Source organism: Delphinapterus leucas, chromosome 1 (assembly GCF_059928025.1).
Source record: "Delphinapterus leucas isolate spDelLeu-1000000601 "Yukka" chromosome 1, BTC_Dleu_Yukka2, whole genome shotgun sequence".
Lineage (NCBI taxonomy): Eukaryota > Metazoa > Chordata > Mammalia > Artiodactyla > Monodontidae > Delphinapterus > Delphinapterus leucas.
The window spans coordinates 132,807,979-132,827,545 of NC_143129.1; the positions used below are offsets into that span (position 1 = coordinate 132,807,979).

General features: G+C 38.4%; 1 protein-coding gene across 1 annotated transcript in view; it reads left to right on the forward strand.

Annotated features, from left to right (window-relative positions):
* C1H1orf141 (chromosome 1 C1orf141 homolog) overlaps window positions 1–16,167 on the forward strand; it is a 53,631-nt gene extending 37,464 nt beyond the window's left edge. The window contains 4 exon segments of the mRNA XM_089921254.1: window positions 1,416–1,552; window positions 4,484–4,560; window positions 6,078–6,264; window positions 7,984–16,167. Coding sequence (XP_089777380.1) covers window positions 1,416–1,552; window positions 4,484–4,560; window positions 6,078–6,264; window positions 7,984–8,571 — 989 coding nt within the window. The 3' untranslated portion in view covers window positions 8,572–16,167.
* Window positions 16,168–19,567: the final 3,400 nt, after the last annotated feature.

The window sequence follows — 19,567 nt, forward strand, 5'->3', positions numbered from 1 at the left end:
TGTGAAATCACCTGAAGTCATATGTGAAATTAGCTTGTAGGCTTCTTCTGGTGCATTATCTTTTCAGACTTTGGTGTCAAGACTATGTCAGCTATGAAAAGAACTGAAAAGTCTTTGTTGTTATTTATTTTTTAATTTAACTGACATTATATTGCATAAGAATTGTTTGTTGCATAAAAATTTGAAAGAACCTATGTATAAATCTATTTGGGCTGGGTTACTTTTTTAAAGGTAGTTATTTGAAACTTCTTTACATTTCTTTTAAGAATTATTGGTATGCTCAAATTTTCTACTTCTCAAGTCAATTTTGGCCATTTTCTTTAGGTTAAAGTTTATCTGTTTGACTCTGAAGACATCGATAGTCTATCCCTCTCACAACCATCCTTCTTGACTATTGAAACTTACCCTTTGTACACTACAAATGATAAATGCTCCCCTGCCCCACCTGACTTTGAATATGCTGTTGATTGTCTTATGAATACCCTGGACATATGTTGTTGGCCTCTCCTGATATGTTCTTATCTCCAAATCCCAGCATTAAGTTCTTCCTCACTGATGAAATGTTTCCTGTCTATTCCAGCCCTCTCTTCTAAACTCCTCCCCATTTAAAGATTGTATTGATTGGTTTGGTTCTTAGTGATATTATCTTATTACATTATTTGCCAATGACTCATGTATGCTAATCATATATATTTAGAATGTGAATTCTTTATGGCCTGGATTTTTGTCATATTTAAAATTTTTATCTCATATTATCCAGAATGAAATATATTCTGTGCCTAGTGTGAAAAAAATTGTAGGTACTAAACAAATATTTGTTTGGTTGGTTGATGGACAGTCACAAGTTACACAGTTTATACTTACATATGCATGTTTATTTTGGGTATCTAAATAATTATATTTAAATAGAAATATACAGAGACAATCTGAGACACTAGGTAAAGCTGGATCACTTTTTTCCAGTTTCTCCCCCTTTACTCAGAACTATTCTGCTGTACCTGCTCTGTGTATGAGACAGTAAAGTTTCTGTTTAAACCAAGAGGGTTTTTTTTTCTCAGTACTTAAACTTTAGACTTTCTCTGCATTTGGAGAAATACATTTTATATGAAAATAATGGCTAAGTTTTAGAGACAAAGAAAATAAAAGTTAGTAAAAAGTGTGAGCATAGGCAAATTTTTAAATTTCTGTAGATTTGTTCCCTCATCTAAGAAGTGGTAATAACATCTATTTCATAGGGCTTTTTTTTTTGAGGATTAAATAATCATTATATTTGAAATTATTTAAAGATCTAGTCAGCTGTTAGTTATCATAATTAGCTATTCCAAATATGAATAATCAAGTATAAATTATTTACAATATAGACATGGAAAAAATAATTTCTAAGATAGTTTCCCCTTTTCTTTATGTTTAGGAAGAACATGCTAAGCCCTTCCATGAACTGTATTCACAGCACAGACAACAACAATGTAGAAGAACATTGGGTTCTACAATCTTTTCTCCTGTACCCAGCATTCAGTCTAATGCTTATAAGAATGAAAAAGACTCTATTTACAGGTATACACATTGTGTGTTTATATTGAAGTAACTGAAAATTAACTGCATCTAACTTTAAGATATAGGCATTAAGAAAATCTTTAGCCAAGGAATATCAGTATCTAATCATATTACCACATTATTTCACTACTTAATAACATCTGAAGACTCTATAACAAAAATGGTAAAGCTTAGATTCCTTAGTATGGCATATAATATCTTTCCAGTCGTCTATTCTGTCCTTTGCTTATACTGAGTCTAATCACAGCAAACAGTCTGTTCCAACTACTGTGTGATTGACCCACTCTGTTCTTTATGCTCAGAACATACTTCTCCTGATAGATTCCTATTCATCTTGAATAGTTGGGACACTTTTAGCTGCAATTAAAAGAAAACTAACTACATATGATTTAGACAAAAAAGATATTTATAATCTCAAATAACAAGAAGTCCATCAATAAGGCAGCTCTAGGTTAATTCAAGGGTTTAATGATGCCATCAAATATCCATCTTCTCCATCTTTCCTCAACTCGCCTCTACTGTCTCAGCAACTAGCTTGTCCTCCTAGCCTTGCTGTACAAGATGGTGACCACTATTGAAGATAACTGGTAACAGCACCCACTGAGAAGGAGAAAAGCTCTTTGACCCTTTTTTTCTTTTAAAGATTTATTTTATTACTTTTGGCTGCGTGGGGTCTTAGTTGGAATGCAGGATCTTCATTGAGGCATGTGGGATCTTTCGTTGCGGCATCCAGGCTCTTCCTTGTGGTGCGTGGACTTCTCTCTAGTTGTGGCGTGCGGGTTTTCTCTCTCTAGTTGTGGTGCACAGGCTCTAGGGCTCAAGGGCTCTGTAGTTTGCAGCACACGGGCTCTAGTCGAGGTGTGCAAGCTCAGTAGCTGTGGCACACGGGCTTAGTTGCACCGTGGCATGTGGGATCTTAGTTCCCTGATGAGGGATGGAACCTGCGTCCCCTACATTGTGAGGCAGATTCTTTATCACTGGACCACCAGGGAAGTCCCTCTTTGACCCTTTTGTAAGAATGAGGAAAATGCTCCCCAAAGCCCTCCAGCAGACCTCCCCTGGTGTCTCTTTGGCTAGAATAGCTTCATACACTCATATGTAAAAACCAGTAAATCATTATCAGCTTTTAACACAACCCACAGTATGACATACTTTTTATATCACAATGATTGATATCTATATCAATATCTATATGTATCTATCAATCTATCTATCTGTGGAGGAGAAGATTCAGATTCATAGACCCCTAATTATTTGTCTTTCTGTTAGTTGAAATTGATTGCAGTATTTTAGTGTTTTGAACAACTGTTACTAAGGATCTATGTGATACACTCTATTCTATTCTACTTTTTAAAATGTTGGTCAGGAGATGCTAAATTGATTTATTGTCTAAATTGATGGGTTGTAGCTCACATTTTGAAAAGCACAGGCTTAGATTATTCCAGGTTCATTCCCTTGATTTAGGAAGGCGCTCAGCCTCCCTTGGAGGACAGGGTTGCTTGGAGAAAAATGAATAGGATCGGAGTTCTGTTAGCAAAAAAGGGGGAAAAAAGACTCTTAAGTAGGCAACCCTCTGTTTACCGCATTATCCTTTAAGTTCTACTCAGATGCACATCTTCTCTGAAATGTTCCTTGACAGCAGTGGCGGGCTGTTCTACATGGGCCCTCACATGTTTTGGCCCCTGACACCTGTCTCATCTCATCGTCCTCCACTCTCCTCATCACTGCACTCCAGCAACACTGGCCTTCCAGTGAGCATTCCAAGCTGGTTGCATACTCAGACCTTTACACTTGCTATTCCCCCAGCTCTTCACCTGGCTGTCTCCTTCCCTTTCTCAGATTTCAACTCAAATATCCCCTTCTGAGAGAGGTCTCCCATAGCCACCTTAGATGAAGTATTATGTTTATATTTTTCTGTACTACTTACAAGTAGCTGAAATTATTTTATATATATGTTTTGTTGGTTGGTTGGTTGGTTTTTTGACTATTTCCTCTCTCTAGAACAGAGCTTCCTAACCAATAAACTGTGGTAATTTTGTGCTCAGAGAGGGTTATAGGTGTGCTGAAATGTTGATCCTTCAGCTTTCAAAACTGTGGAGTTGGCCCCATGGTAGCCAGGCTACCAGTGTTCTCAAGTGTTTATCTCAGTGTACTGAACAAAGACTATAAAACTAATATGTCTGTCATTATGTGGAAGAGGTTGGGAAACATTGCACTAGGATACAAACTACTTGAGGGTAAGAAAAAAACTGAATTTATTGCCAACAGCATGTGTGTCTGGGAACATGTTTAAGAAAGTAGAGAAATGCTGGAGTGGCCAGCAGGCATATTTGGAAGAGTTCTGCCCTGGACACTTTATTCATGCCAGGTGGCAAAGTCTGTTTGGCATGTGCTAACTGACCTCTCTCCATACCAAGTGTTTAACCATCTGAGGCTTCCTACTGGCTAATAATGACTTTACATTTTAGAGAGATTTGCAAATTTGGGAATGCCTTTCTTCAACAAAAATCCCCCAAGACCAGTTTTATGTTAGCCAGACATTAGATCCTTGATCTCAGTCTTTTCCAGTTCTATCTTGTTCACTTAAGAAGTTTTTACTGGGCTTCCCTGGTGATGCAGTGGCTGAGAGTCCGCCTGCTGATGCAGGGGACATGGGTTCGTGTCCCGGTCTGGGAGGATCCCACATGCCGCGGAGCAACTAGGCCTGTGAGCCATGGCTGCTGAGCCTGTGCTCCACAACGGGAGAGGCCACAACAGTGAGAGGCCCGCGTACTGCAAAAAAAAAAAGAGAAGTTTTTACTGAATAGCTACTACAGATCAAGCACAATACCAAGTACTTTCCATGTTATTTTACATTGAAAAATATTTTATACAAAGTATTTTCTAAATACCATAATATATATGTGTCTTTTGTGAAAATCTTTTATAATTTCAGCTCAAACTGAAAAAAAAACCTAGGGGATCATTTGATTTGGTTGGTCACTTAGAAGATTAAGTTAATAAAAGGTAATTTATTTAAAATTTTTTATTTTATTTTGTTCAAAGATGTTTCTAAGAAGAAGAGTTCTGCCTTTTATTTTCTTGTAGACCAGAATGAATTTATTCTGGCTTATCATGGCCATCTAGGCCCATACTACAATCCAATGACCGTTCTAAAACTGCTCAGCTAGTCACATTCACATTCAGACAAGGTCATACACATGTGACACAAGGTCACATTCAGACCTTGAGCACATGCTCTATCTGCTGCAAGTTCACAGTCAAATGGAGAGGAAGACAATGAAAAATGAATGGAGAGAATACAATTGCATTTTTATAGTAGCTACAAATTTAATTACACTACAACATGGATGTGAAAAAAAAGTAGCTTTTTATTTTTATATAGTTCTGATACTTCTCATGAGATCCTCAAACCCTGTGTAATGAAAAAAATTCATATTAATCCATTGTGTTTTAAACTTTGTTTGGAGTAAAAATGCACAGCCTCTTTAAGTTTAACACAGTCTTTCTGTTTCTTTCTACCATGGTATCTTAGTATATGAGTGAGGGGCTCACTGGACTTTGTGACATTGAGGAAAAGATACTTGGCCAGGGATCTTGGTCAGTGCCCTTGTACTGCTGACCTCATTCCTAGATGTTCTGTGGCTACTGACATTTGTGCTTCATGAACACATAGTCTATTCTCTCTGAACCTGGATAGGGTCCACTCTCAACTATCACTAGTGTGGTAGAACTCATTTAGTTCTTGTCATGTCTTCATCTCTTCTTAGACTGTCTATTTATACCTCACCCAAGTCAAGCCTTTACTATGGGTCACTGCACCCCTGCAATGACAAGCTTGTTGCAAGCCTAATCTCAGTGTCCATGTCACATGTGGACCAAGGGAGATCTGGAATGAAAACTATATCCTCTCTCTGCCTAACCACACCATTTCATCCTGATAGCAAAGCTAGGGTCACCCTGTGTTGGCAGGAAGCTGCCCTGCAAAGCACTTTCATCCCAGAATCTCAACAAAGGATGTGGCAAATATATCTCTCTTCCTTTGTTGTTCTCCTCAACCTACATAATATACTTCCTCTCCGCTCAAAAACCAAAGAGGCACACATACTACGGTCTTGCTTCCACCCCTGCTTTTGCTATTTTCCCCCACAAACCAAGCAGGAAAGGATGGTCTTGTCAGGTTGAAAGTATGGCAGAGGGTTTGAGGGAGATGTTAGCAGTAGTGATATTTTTTAATTGGGGTATAGCTGTTTTACAATGTTGTGTTAGTTTCTACTGTACAGTGAAGTGGAGTTCCCTGTGCTATACAGCAGGTTCTTATTAGTTATCTATTTTATACATATTAGTGTATATATGTCAATCCCAATTCATCCCACCCACCCCACGCCCCCGCTTTCCCCCCTTGGTGTCCATACATTTGTTCTATAGCAGTAATGACGTTGAGGAATGGGAAAGGCAGACAAGAACAGACAAGCTGAAATCAGCCCTATAAACATTTATGCTGAACTTGTGTTCATTTTCAGAATAAAATCTCCTCCAGAGATGAATGATTTTAGTACAAAAGACAATAAATCCATCCGAAATGATCAGCTAAATGAGTACTCAGTAAGAAAGAAAAGCTTGCTCCCCTTGTGCTTTGAGGATGAACTGAAAAAGTCAAATGCCAAGATAATCAACATTAGTCCAGCAAAGACAGCAACTTCTTACACGGTAGCAAAAACATCTACTACTGTTCAGTAAAAATGTGTATTATTACTCCTTGTGGGAATGTCATACTCCAGTGCCCAGAATCTTTGATAAATTTTCCTTCCCTCTTGGCTTCATATTCTGAAGTGACAACAACACAAATTCTTAGTGTTCTTTTTAGAACCTCCACCCCAAATCTGGGGATTCCTCTGCACCAGCTGAAAATTTTGTGTTTTTCTTTATAAAGAACGATTTATCAAATTTTCTTGATTATAAAAGAAATATAAAGATGGTATTTTTTTAATGACTGGATTATGTTTCACTTTTCTATCAATCTATTTTAACTATTTCAACCAGAAAATACATTTATTAAAGGCCATCTGGTAGCTCAGAGTCTCTAGGATGCTGGAGAGACAATCTGGCTTGAAAGCTCTCCAATCAGGACTAACCCTGTTACAGCCCCAGGTTGCTCCATTGGGGCCCATGCTGTTGTCACAGATAAAAGTTTACAACTCTGACTCTGGGCAGGGGGCACTGTTTCTAAGATCTTTGCCGGTGCTGCCCTTCCGCTAGACATATCTTCCACCATCCTCGCTAGAATAGTTTTCACAATGCCTACTTTTCAAAATGCTTGCTTTTTCTGAACTGAAGAGTGTCTTAGGTGTGTCTGAGTGGCAGAGCCTAGGTCACACACCTACGCCCTAACCTCAAGCGAGGCTGATAAAGCGAGTTTTTGCCTCTACCTAAGTGTACTTTGACTCGGAAGGTGGAAAATTCCCTAAGGTATTGATTAGACAGACCAAAAATTTGACAGACCTCTACTACTATCACTAAATAGGTAACATGGGCACCACCAGTGGATTGCAAAACTAGATCTTTTGTCATTTTTTCAGTGATCATATGCATTAATATGCCTTTCACACTAAGGACACTAATATACAATGAGATGATCCTAATTTCTTACTTCATTAATTATATTTCTAAAAGAAAAGTAGCAATCATTGACTTAAAGTTTACAAACTAAATACTGGTTCTACTCGTATTTGATGAGTTTCTGTGGAGTTAATCTTTTTTCCTTACAATGGAAATGTGGAAAAGAGTTCAGTGAGTAGCTCATACATACAGATTTTGCTACTACTGTGATAAAAGTAATCTATTTTTAAGTCTGTCTATTACTTCGGCTATTTTATTCCACAGATATATATTGAGCACTTTTTATTGGGCTAAGTATTGTGCTAAATGTTGGGGTGTAGTAATGAATATAATTATTTTAAAGAAAATTTTCCACTGTCTGAACTTATTAGGATACTCAGACTGTAATTTTGGCTTATAATCAGTTATATTTCTTTTGATTTTTGACTCAATCCATTTTTTGGTATGCTGCTTATTTCTGGACATGGAAACCTAAGAAATGACAGAACAATGTTCCATCCCACCAACTATCGTATTTCCCAGTGACAACACCAAACATAAAGACTTTATATCTCACTCTATTTCAAAAAGGGTTTTAGGAGGCCAAAAGTTCAGATTTTACTCCTAACATCTGAACAGAGTGTCAAGAGAAAGAAGTGTGTCACATACAAGGACATCTTTTTTATATGTTTAAATACCATTATTGTTTATATTAAAAACTTCTATGTAGTCATTTCTAGAATACCTTACGATTTTATTTTCATGTTTTAAAAATTATAGCCTTCTTGCCTCAACAGACTGATGACGAATACTCTCTTCTTTAATCCACAGGAAGAAAATGATACAAATCCCATAATTTTCCATGAGACTGGATATGTACAAATGTTACTTTTGACAAAAAACAGGCTTCCTCCCCATTCTATGGAAAGTGGGAATGGTTACCCATATAAAAGATCAAATATTGTTTTAGAAAGAAATTGTGAAATGCTCAAATCTGTAGCTAGAGGTCAATCTACTACTCCTTCCAAACCCAAAAGAACTCTGCCTACAACACAGAAGAAAGCTATACAAGCAGTATCTTTTGAAGTAAGCCGTAGAGTTGTAGATGATAAACTAAGGAAGAAAACTAGCAAGCAGACATTTGAAAACGTATCTTGGAATAAACTCTATAACTTTTCACAGACTTTTTCCAGCCTAACAAAAAAATCTGTGGGTTTCCTTGATAAAACTGTTATTCAAGAAATGAGTGCTAAAACTGGCAAATTTGAAAAAATGTTTTCTACAGTAAAAACAATGAGCAAATTGAGTGCCTCGCCTGTCAAATATTGCTCAAAGCCTTCAAAAAATATACTCAAAGTCCATAAAATAAATAATGTAACACCATTGGATGATTTGTTAAACTTGTCAAGTAAAAATTAAGCACCTCATAAAATATTGTTTATACAGCAAAATTTGGGTAACAGGAAGCAAATAAAGTTCCAAGATCACAGAAGAAATCCTTGTCTAAATGGTAATGTTCTAGTGGATGGTAGAAGAAAACAAAGCATAGAAATTGGAATTACAAACCAACAGTGGTATACTATTTTTAGTAAATAAGAGGACAAAATTAGGAAATAATGATCAACAAGAGGAACTAGTTCAGGAATTTCTCTGATCTCAATTAGATCCCTCAATCATCAGCATTCCTACAGTAAAATAGATTCAGGACCAAGAATGGCACAGACTGACTCTGGAAATCTGCCAAATAACGGAAGCCAAATAACATCAATAACCTTGCTCCATAATTGGATATCAAACAAGACAAATATACCATTAACTTGATGCATGTGGAATTAATCGTCGTAGCAGCATTTTGGATAATCATTAGAAACTAGTATTACATTAGCAATTCATGCAATTAAAAGACTTCGTAAAATTTCAAATACCTTTTTGTTAGTAAACGTTGGAACTTCTTTACTACATAATGCCTTTACCAAGTATAACTTTGACTTTTTTCTGAATTGCTAAATAATTTAAAAGAATAATTTATCTTTAATAAGATAAATAATTTTGGCAGCAAATCCTTAAAGGATTAAAAGTTCTAAATATATTATTATATTGCTATTTTATCTACTCATTAACTTCTCGTGAACCCAAACACTATAAAGACGGAATTCACCTTAGAAACAAGTTGCATTTGAAGAGTTCATTGGCAATCCGCTAGTTTAAGGACTTTGAAAAAAAAAAATCTTAACTGTTAGTCCTTGAGGAGAAGTAGGTTAATTAGAAGCATTTCAGTTAAAGGAAGGTTTTGGAGGTCTTTTGGAAACTTTCCAGGGTAAGGAGGTAAACTTGTTCAGGCTTCTCTGTTTCCACTGACTGGAGGTTTTCTTTATTGTGCGTCATCAGTGTTACTCTTGGACATCTTTTCACAGTAGAGGCAGATTTTGGCTCTCAAATAGGATGACAAGTAGAGGAAATGGAGATGAAGGAAAGATAGTGTAACTGGAGACTTTGTAAATGAGGGAAGAGCAAGAGAAAAAGGGTTCAAGATAAGGTGGTGGGTTCAGGTATGTAGGAAGTAGTAGGGTAGAAACATACACGCTTTCCCTGGCTCTTTACCTTTCTTTTTGTTACTGGTTGGGGAGGAGAAGCAGCAGCTGCAGAAACTCAAAGTCATGAAGTCCTCTTTCTTTCTTTCCAGAAAACAGGGATTGACCCTCTTGCTCTCTTTGCTTGCTCTTATCCACTCTCCCCCTACCTCTACCCCACCCCCATATTCACTCCTCCCCTGCTCACTGCAAAGCAAAATAGTTTCCCTAACTACCCTGCTGGCTCAGAAGAGAAAACACAGACTCTTCTTAACCACTAACAATAAAAATGACAAGAAAGAGAAAATATACCTAATAATAGCCCGAGTAATGACGGTAGGGTTTCCTGATATTCAGTACAAGAGAAACAGGTGTAGGCCCTGGGTTTGGGCAGTTATGAGTAAACTTGGGCAAATAATGTAAAACTATCTGAGTCTCACTTTTCTGTATCCCTGCCTTAAGATGAGGACAACAGTACCTTATTTTGCTGTATTATCATTTTTAAGATTAAAACAACAGTGTGGAGTATCTTGAGTACGGTAAGCATTCATTTAAATTTCCCTTTTTATTCCCATCCTTTCTCCTGCTCTTAGTGTAAGCATAACATCTTAAAAGATGTTCCCCAAAGTGTCTTACTACCATCTTTTCTAAATTAAATGCTAAACCTAGCTACAGTCAGTGTCCAGACTTCAGCCCAAAGTAGACTCAAATTAGAACTGAGGATTTTGTATGTTATTTTTGGAAGTTTCTGCTGGAGCTTGTGAGTTTTATCCTTTAGAAAGGCACTAAATCAACTTAAAAATTCCATTTGGCTGAGATTGGCCATTGACATAGCTGGACAGCAGGGAGCAGTGGATTCTGGGAAGATGGTGACATGAACTCAGCACCTTTCTCTTCCATTCTCAGATTTAATCTATTATCTCCTCAGCCAAATAGATGCTGGCATCTGCAAGACGTGGGGTGCAAGATTAGACATGGTTTCTATTCTGATGCTGAGATCTGAACATGGCCCTAGAAACCAGTCTCTGAGTTAGAAGGTAATAATGGAAGTTGTGCTGTATCCAGGGACTAGCTAGCATTTGGGATCTGTGGATTACCCAGGGAAGGGTTGTCTTTGGTCCTGTGTAAGTAAGTGGTCCTGGTCTCATTGGTCCCCAGGAGACCAACAAGGAAACTGTAAACCTATGAAAAAACTGGGAAGTCAGAGGTCCATGAATTTTCTTTCAGATGCCTCAACAGAGGTCGTGTTCTGCTTGCTTTTATAGTACCAGTCCATAATGGGCAGGATTTTACCTTCTACCGTTTACACAACTGTGGTCACTAGATATTGCAAAAAACAGACCTGAGCTTCCCTGAGCCAACTAAGAAAAACAACAAGCTATCTAAAGGGGCACAGCAAGTAGACGGTGGCCAGCCAGGCAGGATGTAATAGAGAAAAGGGCAAAATTATGAGGCTTGCCAGAGGTTTCACCTAGGGATGGGGAGGAATAAGCAAACATAGTAATTTTGTAGGATTAACAGTCAGAAAAAAATCTGAAAAAATAAAGTTTTTTCCTGTTTGCTCATCCTGCCAAGTCCAGCTCATTCAGCAATCAGCTATTAAATAAATAGAACAGTTAAAGATGCTAGAGGAGACAGGGATAATTTGACAAGAAAAATAATAAAAGCACTTAAGTTGATTCAAGTGCAGCACAGACACCTCCCCACACACACTCATTACACTATTTTTTATAAAACACTGGTTGTATGTATTACTCTCAATTGTAATCTGAATTGATAGAAGAGTTAACTGTTACCTGAATAGAAAATATAAGAAGACTTCCAAAATAAGGAGAAATGGAATTAATTTAAAAATGTATGGAAAATGAGAAAGAACAAACATAATATCATAAAAACATTGATATCAAGTATCTGTCATACTACATTTGAACTGGTTGAATTTTCTCTTTGAGAAACAGAGACTCTCAGACTGAGTTAAAAATAACACTTAACTATACAATCAGCTCTCTGTATCCATGAGTTCTACATCTGTGGATTCAACCAACCACAGATAGAAAGTAGTCCAAAAAAAAAAAATCCTGGAAAATACCAAAAACCAAAACTTGAATTTGCCTAGCACCAGCAACTAGTTACGTTTACACTGTATTTATAAATATTTACACAGCATTTACATTGTATTAGGGATTATAAGTGATCTAGAGATTATTTAAAGTATATGGGAGGATGTGTATAGGTTTTATACAAATACTACTCCATTTTATATAAGGAACTTGAGCATGATGGATTTTGGTATCTGTTGGGGGCCTTGGAGCCAATCCCCTGTTGATACAAACGGATGACTGTATACTGTTTATAAGAAATATCGTTAAAACAATAAAGAAAGCTTGAAAATAAAGGAGTGAAGATGGAGATATCAGACTAATGAAACATAAAGAGATTGGAGTGGCATTATTAATATCAGATGTTAAAATTTAGGATTAGAAACAATAAATAAGACAAAGAAGGACCTTATGCCTTATGTAATAATGAAAACACAATATCTGAAAAAGATATAACAGCATCTTTGGTGCACTATATATGTACCAAACAACAGAACAGTTAGTTATATAAAGCAAAGGCTATTGGAAATCTCAGGAGAACTTAAAAAACATAAAATTATTGTGGAAGACCTCAATTCACCTCTTTCAGAGTTAAACAGGTTAAAAAAAAAGTATGAATATGGAGTAATTATATAATGCAATTAATAAAATTGATGTAGTGGATATAAACCCCTGTTTCGTTGTTTCTTTGAAACAGAGAAAATAAATTTTTGACTTTGTCCATAGAAAATGGATTATGTGCGAGGCTACACAAAAACACTTAACATTTTTTTTAAAATGGATGTAGAGACCTTTTAAAAAAATAACCCAATAAAAAGAAATCAAATTTAAACAGAATCCAAATATATTAACTATTTAAAAATAAGGAAAGGATAAAGAAGAAATCAAAACTCAAACTATAAAGTGAAAAATAATGAAAAGGAAGCCACTTCATTTCGAAGCTTATGGAACAACAGCAAAAGCTGGTTTAAAAGAAAAGTGTAGGTCTTATTTTTCTTTCCTCTCTCTCATCCTTCTCCTCCTTCCCATCCTCCCCTCCCCCTCCTCCTCCTTCTTCTTCATTTCTACCTTCTTCCTTCTTCCTCTTTCTTTCTTCTTAGTGAAAAGAGTTCAGTGAAAAGGATCCTGAGGTTCTTATTTTGGAAAACAGAAAACATATAAAACAAACCAAAAGCAATTATGAGTAAGACATTAATACAGATAAACATTAAAAATACTTTAGAAATAAAAATACAGTATAAAAAATAGATAAAAGCAAAAGTTGTTGTTTTCTGTGTTTGTTTTTAAAACACACTAAAATGGATAAGCTCTTCTCAAACCTGATTTAAGGGAAAGGAGCAAAAAAAGCAGTATAAGATTATGAATGAGAAAAGAAACAACCATAGATGTAGGAGCAAGCAAAAGAATCATAGGAAATATTACATGCAAATTTATGCCAACACATTTGAAAGTCTAAAAAAAAAAAGGTTAATTTCATATCAAAAAAGAAATGCTCAGAATTGACCCCTAGGAATGGATATTTTGAATAAACCAACTTCCTAGAAGACAGTGACAAGCACCAGGACTAGATGAGTTCAAAAATAATTTTTCTTATTTTCTTATTGAAGCCAGTGTGGTAAGTAGAATTTCAAAGGTGTCTCTCCAAGATTCCTGATCCTTATTTTTCAAACACTAGATACAGCTGTGAATGGACTTTGTAAATGGGTTTAAGTTTTATTAACCATCTGACCTCAAATATGGAGATTATTTGGAATTATTGGTGGACCTGATGTAATCACATGATCCCTTAGGAGCAGAGGAATGCAGAAGTCAGAGAGATGTGGCAGAAGTGAAGGTAAGAAAGATGGGAGAGAAGTAGAGGTTGGAGACTTTAATTCATAAAGGCAAAACTTTTAAACACTTGTTTACGATATTTTCAATTTGTTCACAATTACTCATTTCCTCCCTACCTTTTCCACGTGTCTCCATAGTTGGAGCGTATCTCCCTACTCCACTGACGTGGGCTTGGCCATGGGACTTACTTTAACCAATAGAATGTGAGTAGACATGACTTACATGATTCAACGTTGCCCCTCTTTCTCCTGTCCTCCACCATGAGATCAGCATGTCTCAAGTAGTGGCCACTCCTTGAACCTGGGTGCCAGTATGAGAAGACATTCGGAACCAAGGCAAGCTGAATCCTGCAAAGCCCAGAGGAGCCTCAACCAACACATAGCCCTCACGTAACACGATCAAAAAATAATTTTTTGACATTGTAAGTCACTAAGACAATGTACAATTGTTTCCACAACAAGGTCAGACTATTACAATCTCTTTGGGACTTTAATCTTTGAATTTAATTTCTCACAAGAAATTTTATAGTTGAGGGAGTTGTATTCAAAATTGGGCATTTCTGTGTTAGCATTTTATTACTGGAGTGTATTAATCTCATAACAGTGCCTCTGATGACTTATGCTGGGTGATGGGCTGGCCATAATTTGAGATGGGAAATAAAATAGGAAATGAAATTTTTACTCTTGACACATCATTGTCTCCGAGTTAATTGAATTAATATAATTGTTACTGAGTCCAAGCTTGTACTGCTCACTGCATGACAGGTCAATAAATCGAGAGACAAGGTGTTGGGGCAAGGAATAGTGACTTTATTCAGAAAGCCAGCAGACCAAGAAGATGGCAGACTAGTGTCCCAAATTGCCTCCTACCTGAGTTAGAATTCAGGCTTCTTTTATACTAAGAGCCGAGGGGATGTGGCTGGTTGCTGCACACTGAGGGGATGTGATAATCCTTTGTTCTTGCAGCTGCCCAGGCAGGTCTGGTCATGATGGAGGTGCCTATAAACCTCCAACAAGACAACTGTTATTCTGTTTTGCAACTTTATATAAATGAAAAGTGTTACACCTTTAAATAAAGGTCAAGGGAGGCAGAGCCTTGAGGATGGGCTGTTGTGTAGTTTTCAGGTTACAGGCAACACTGTTTTACAAAGGTGCAGAGCCAGCATGACTAGGCGCAGGCAACAGAGCACAAAGGTTAGAGCTAAAGGAATAGATCCAATACAGAATCAGGTTTGTTCTTTTCTGTGAAATAACGATTAATGTGTATTTCAGAGCCTTCTGAACACAAAATTAACACTATTAACCAATATTCCTAGGAGAATCCAAAAAGGTACACTGCTGGAGTGATCTCATAAAGGTAGGGGCAGGACTTCCCTGATAGCTGCTAAAATCCTCTCCAAAGGGTGCTAGACACACCCCTGATTGAACATAACTTAATGATTAAATTCAAAAGGTAAGGGACAAGAGCACTTATTCCCCCACCCTTCTTGTTGCCCTGTGGAAGGGTGGTAACACCCATGGTCTCCTGCCCTACACATTGCACCACTTTTCTCCATCGAGGAGTGAGAAGCCTCATTAGGGGTGGAAGCAATTAGTCCAAGTTTCTTGACTGCATGGGACTAATCTGTTAAAAGGCTGTTAACACTAGGGAATTGATTCTTTTCTTCCCTCTTTGACCCAATTCAGAGGGAGCAGCAATATATGGGGTAAATGTGTGCATTCTGCAGACTCAAACATTCCGTTGGGTGGACAATCCCATCCTTGGAGACAGGGAAGCAGAACACGGTCCTAAACAAGTCCATTTAGCTCTCAAACCTAAGCCACACTCTCCAAACAGCTTGAACTGTGTTATGATTGCCATCAAACTACCTGCTGCATCTATTTCCCAGTTACTCCCAAATTTGGGTGGGGAAAATGGACCTTATTCTTTAGCTTCCTCAAATTCCAACATATATTTTCCAATGAACTTTCCCAAAATGCCTCTTGTCAAAGATTGCGATTCAATCACATAACATTGAGTGTGGATATGGATGGAGTGGCAGGGAGAGAACCACCAGAGCAATTCAAACCGCAAGTCATCAGTCTTCCCTTGAGTCCTGAGCCACTGTCCTGGAACTCAGTCTAATAGCCTGGGCTAGCATCAAATAGATCCCAAAATGGCTTAGGCCAAAAATGACTTGTCTTATGTCAAGAAACCCATACTTGGTTTTCTTTCCCCGGGGACCCCCTACCTCATCTGCTTACAGTAGTAATAATAAATACCAGAACCTCACTCTCCTCTTGTGCTTTTCTGACTATAATGCTATTGGCTAAAATCAATCTGAAGTCTGGGTTTAAGACAGGCCTGAGACTAGAGTGAGGCTAGAGAAGTGCCTAGGGCACCACATTTAAGGAGGCACTTTCTATCAGGGCCTGAGAGTGACTGCTTTTTTATATGTGTTACCCTAGGTGTCTCTCTTGCCTCATTCTAGTCCCAGCTCTGAGTTAGGAGTGCCCACAAGGTAATCCATAGAAATCAACCTCCCAGGGCACAGAGCTGGGTGGTAAGTAGATTTAAGGATCAATTGGAAGATAGTACACACTGTCAGAAAGTTCTTTACTAATAGTAAGTTAAAAATCTATGGGGAATCCCCTGGCAGTCTAGTGGTTAGGACTCAGTCACTGCCGGGGGTGGGGGGGTGGGGGGGTGGGGGGGGGGGGGGGTGGGGGGGGTTCAATTCCTGGCTGGGGAACTAAGATCCCAAAAGCCTCGCAGCACAGCCAAAAAAAACAAAAACAAAAAAAAACACAGACTTGTGTTTAAAAAAACAAAAAAATCTGATTAACATCCTATAGGGAAATGAATTTAAAATTTTGAGGTTATCTTTTCCACCAGAGGGAAATCAATTATATCTCTACAGATAAAATTTATTTCCATTGCTGTGAACAAGTCATTTGCATTACAGTTGATTTTCTACAGGTAGAAAGCCCATCAAAGGTGCACACCCCCGGGCTTCCCTGGTGGCGCAGTGGTTGAAGGTCCGCCTGCCGATGCAGGGAACACGGGCTCGTTCCCCCGGTCCGCGAAGATCCCACATGCCGCGGAGCGGCTGGGCCCGTGAGTCATGGCCTCTGAACCTGCGCGTCCGGAGCCTGTGCTCCGCAACGGGAGAGGCCACAACGGTGAGAGGCCCGCGTACCGCAAAAAAAAAAAAAAAAAAGGTGCACACCCCTATAGAATTAATCTACCAAGGATCCATCCAACAATTCCCAATGCTCCACTGCAAGGACAATCAGTAATCACCTTTCTTATTTCTACAGTTGGATAAATTTTTAAACATTCCTCCTCTTGCCTGGAAGCCATTCAGATATTTAAAGACATCAGAGACATCTCATTTTTCTCCAGGAGTCAGGTGCCCAGGATTAAGCACAGGTGAGGTATGAGCAACACGGTGTTTTATTTCAATTCCCAAAGGGAGAATCAAAACCACTTATTATTAAAACTGGGGTATATTATTAAATGTAAATCCCACTTACCGCCTATTTCACTCTAAAGAAAGCCTTCATTATATATATTCTCTGCCCAAAAAAGAAGTAGGACAGTACTTGTAGCTATAGCAGTGGGTTGACAACAGAAAAAAAAAAGAACTAGTAAGACAAGTAGTCACAATGTAGATTCCAAAGTGGCGTTTAGTTTGTCAACATGCTTAATTAATTTTAGTCAATAATTAATTTGATCTAAACACTAGACTTCTGTGTGAAACAGAATCAAAATATGGCCTGTGTGTTTCAGATATGAACTATCTATGTTTAGTGGCAATAATTGGTAATTGATGCTGCTAAAGGCAATTCTATTTCATTCTGTTGCCTTATTTTTCTTTCTGTTAGCATCCTTACTTTCATGTTCTTTTCTTTCATTGATTTGCTTAGGACCTCAGAGGTTAAAAAAGGATCTTGAAAATCTTCTAGACCAGAGCTGTCTGGTAGAATGTTCTGCAATGATGGAAAAGTTCTATATTTGTGCTGTTCAATATAGTAACTGCCAGCCACATGTGGCCATTAAACACTTAAAATGTTTCTAGGGCAGGGTTTCTCAAACTCAACACTATTCATGTTTTGGGCTGAGTATTTCTTTATCGTTGCCAACATTGCTGAGAAAATTCATGCACCATACTGAGTAGGTCCATGCACAGTCATCCTATTTAATTTCAACCTCATTCTCTCAGCTCTCAGCAATCTTCTTATTTAACTCCTGTTGACTTCCCTTTGCGCGTTCCATGGTTGTTGTTCCAAACTCTCCCACTCTGCTCAAACTCATGACTTCACCCTGCCCACCAGTTCCCAGAATAGGAAGAAAGCAAGACCAGTTGCAACTGTAATATGAGATTACTTCCTGTGTAATCCTGGAGTTTACTTAAAATTTCCACTTCCTATGTAGACAACAGTACTGATCATCTCTGAATTTCTCCATGCTATGAGAAATTCATAGCGGGGTTACTTGTTTTTGTTTTTTTGTTGTTGTTGTTGTTTCTTGCGGTACGTGGGCCTCTCACTGTTGTGGCCTCTCCCGTTGCGGAGCACAGGCTCCAGACGCGCAGGCTCAGCGGCCATGGCTCACGGGCCCAGCCGCTCCGCGGCATGTGGGATCTTCTTAGACCGCGGCACGAACCCGTGTCCCCTGCATCGGCAGGGGGACTCTCAACCACTGCACCACCAGGGAAGCCCCATAGCGGGGTTACTTGTATTCTTGGAGCAAAGAGAGGGAGCCCAGTACAGTGAAAAGAACACTGATGAAGATACAAGAGGCCAGAGTTTTTCAACAGTTCTATTCATAATTCACATGGTTGATTGGGCAAGACTTTCAACCTGTCCAGCCTCAGATTTCCCACTTGCATACGAGAGAACACTTCTAATGATTTTTTTCTCAAGATTTTAGATGACATTTCCAGGTCTAGACCTTTAAGATTCTACCTTCTTCCTCTTTACTGTTCAACTTTTAATCAAAAAATGTTTATTGAGTACGTACTATGTGCCATCACTGTGCTAGTTGCTGAAAATGTAGCAATGACTAGGACAGACTCGGCTTATGCCCTCACATAATTTGATGGGGAAGTGAACTACCTGTTCAGTGCTCTACCCTGAGAAAGCTCAGCCCTAGGGAAAACAATCTAAGCCACAGATTGCTCTGTTCTTAGGCTAATCCACGGGTACCAGGAGGGTGAGACTAGGCCTCCTCTCAGTTCGTGATTTCTCCCATGCAGCTATGTCGACTGCTTAGTAGAACCGGGGTTATATGCAGAAGATTTAATAATGAGCACAGTACAGGCACTGGCCGAACTTATGGCTGAAGCAAGGTATTATTCCTAGACTTGGTTGCAGGTTTGTGGGGAGGTCTGAGGGATTTCAGAGGAGGGGCTAAGATGACCATGGCTGTAGGTCAAGTCTCAGAGGATCTGAGGAAGTTACTGCTTACCAGCATTTATAGAAATATTCCTACATTCTAACTGAAGAGTCGCCATACTGGTGTGTTGCTACTGAATATCAGTGCGAAGTAGAATTGATGAGGCAGCATGGGCACACAGCTATGTTACTTATCAACAACTTAGCCTTTCCAAAGTCACCAGGAGAAGCCTTCAGTACCCCAACATTTCTTAGAGATGCCTCCTTGGGTCTTTATACGTATGTAAACCCTCCATCTTAACTTTAGTTTCTTCTCTTGACTCTACTCAAGTTATCATCCAGGACCTCTTTCTCCTGGGCCATCTCATACTTCTGCCTACTTCTGAGTCCAAACAGGCCCATCACCTCCTTGTATTGACATATTAATATGTGGAGTGGTTTAGTATCCTAGACTACCTCTTTTGACCCAATGCATTGTCCTTCCCTGGAAATAACTCTAAGGATAGTTATTTTTTGCCGAATGTGGAGAAGCCAT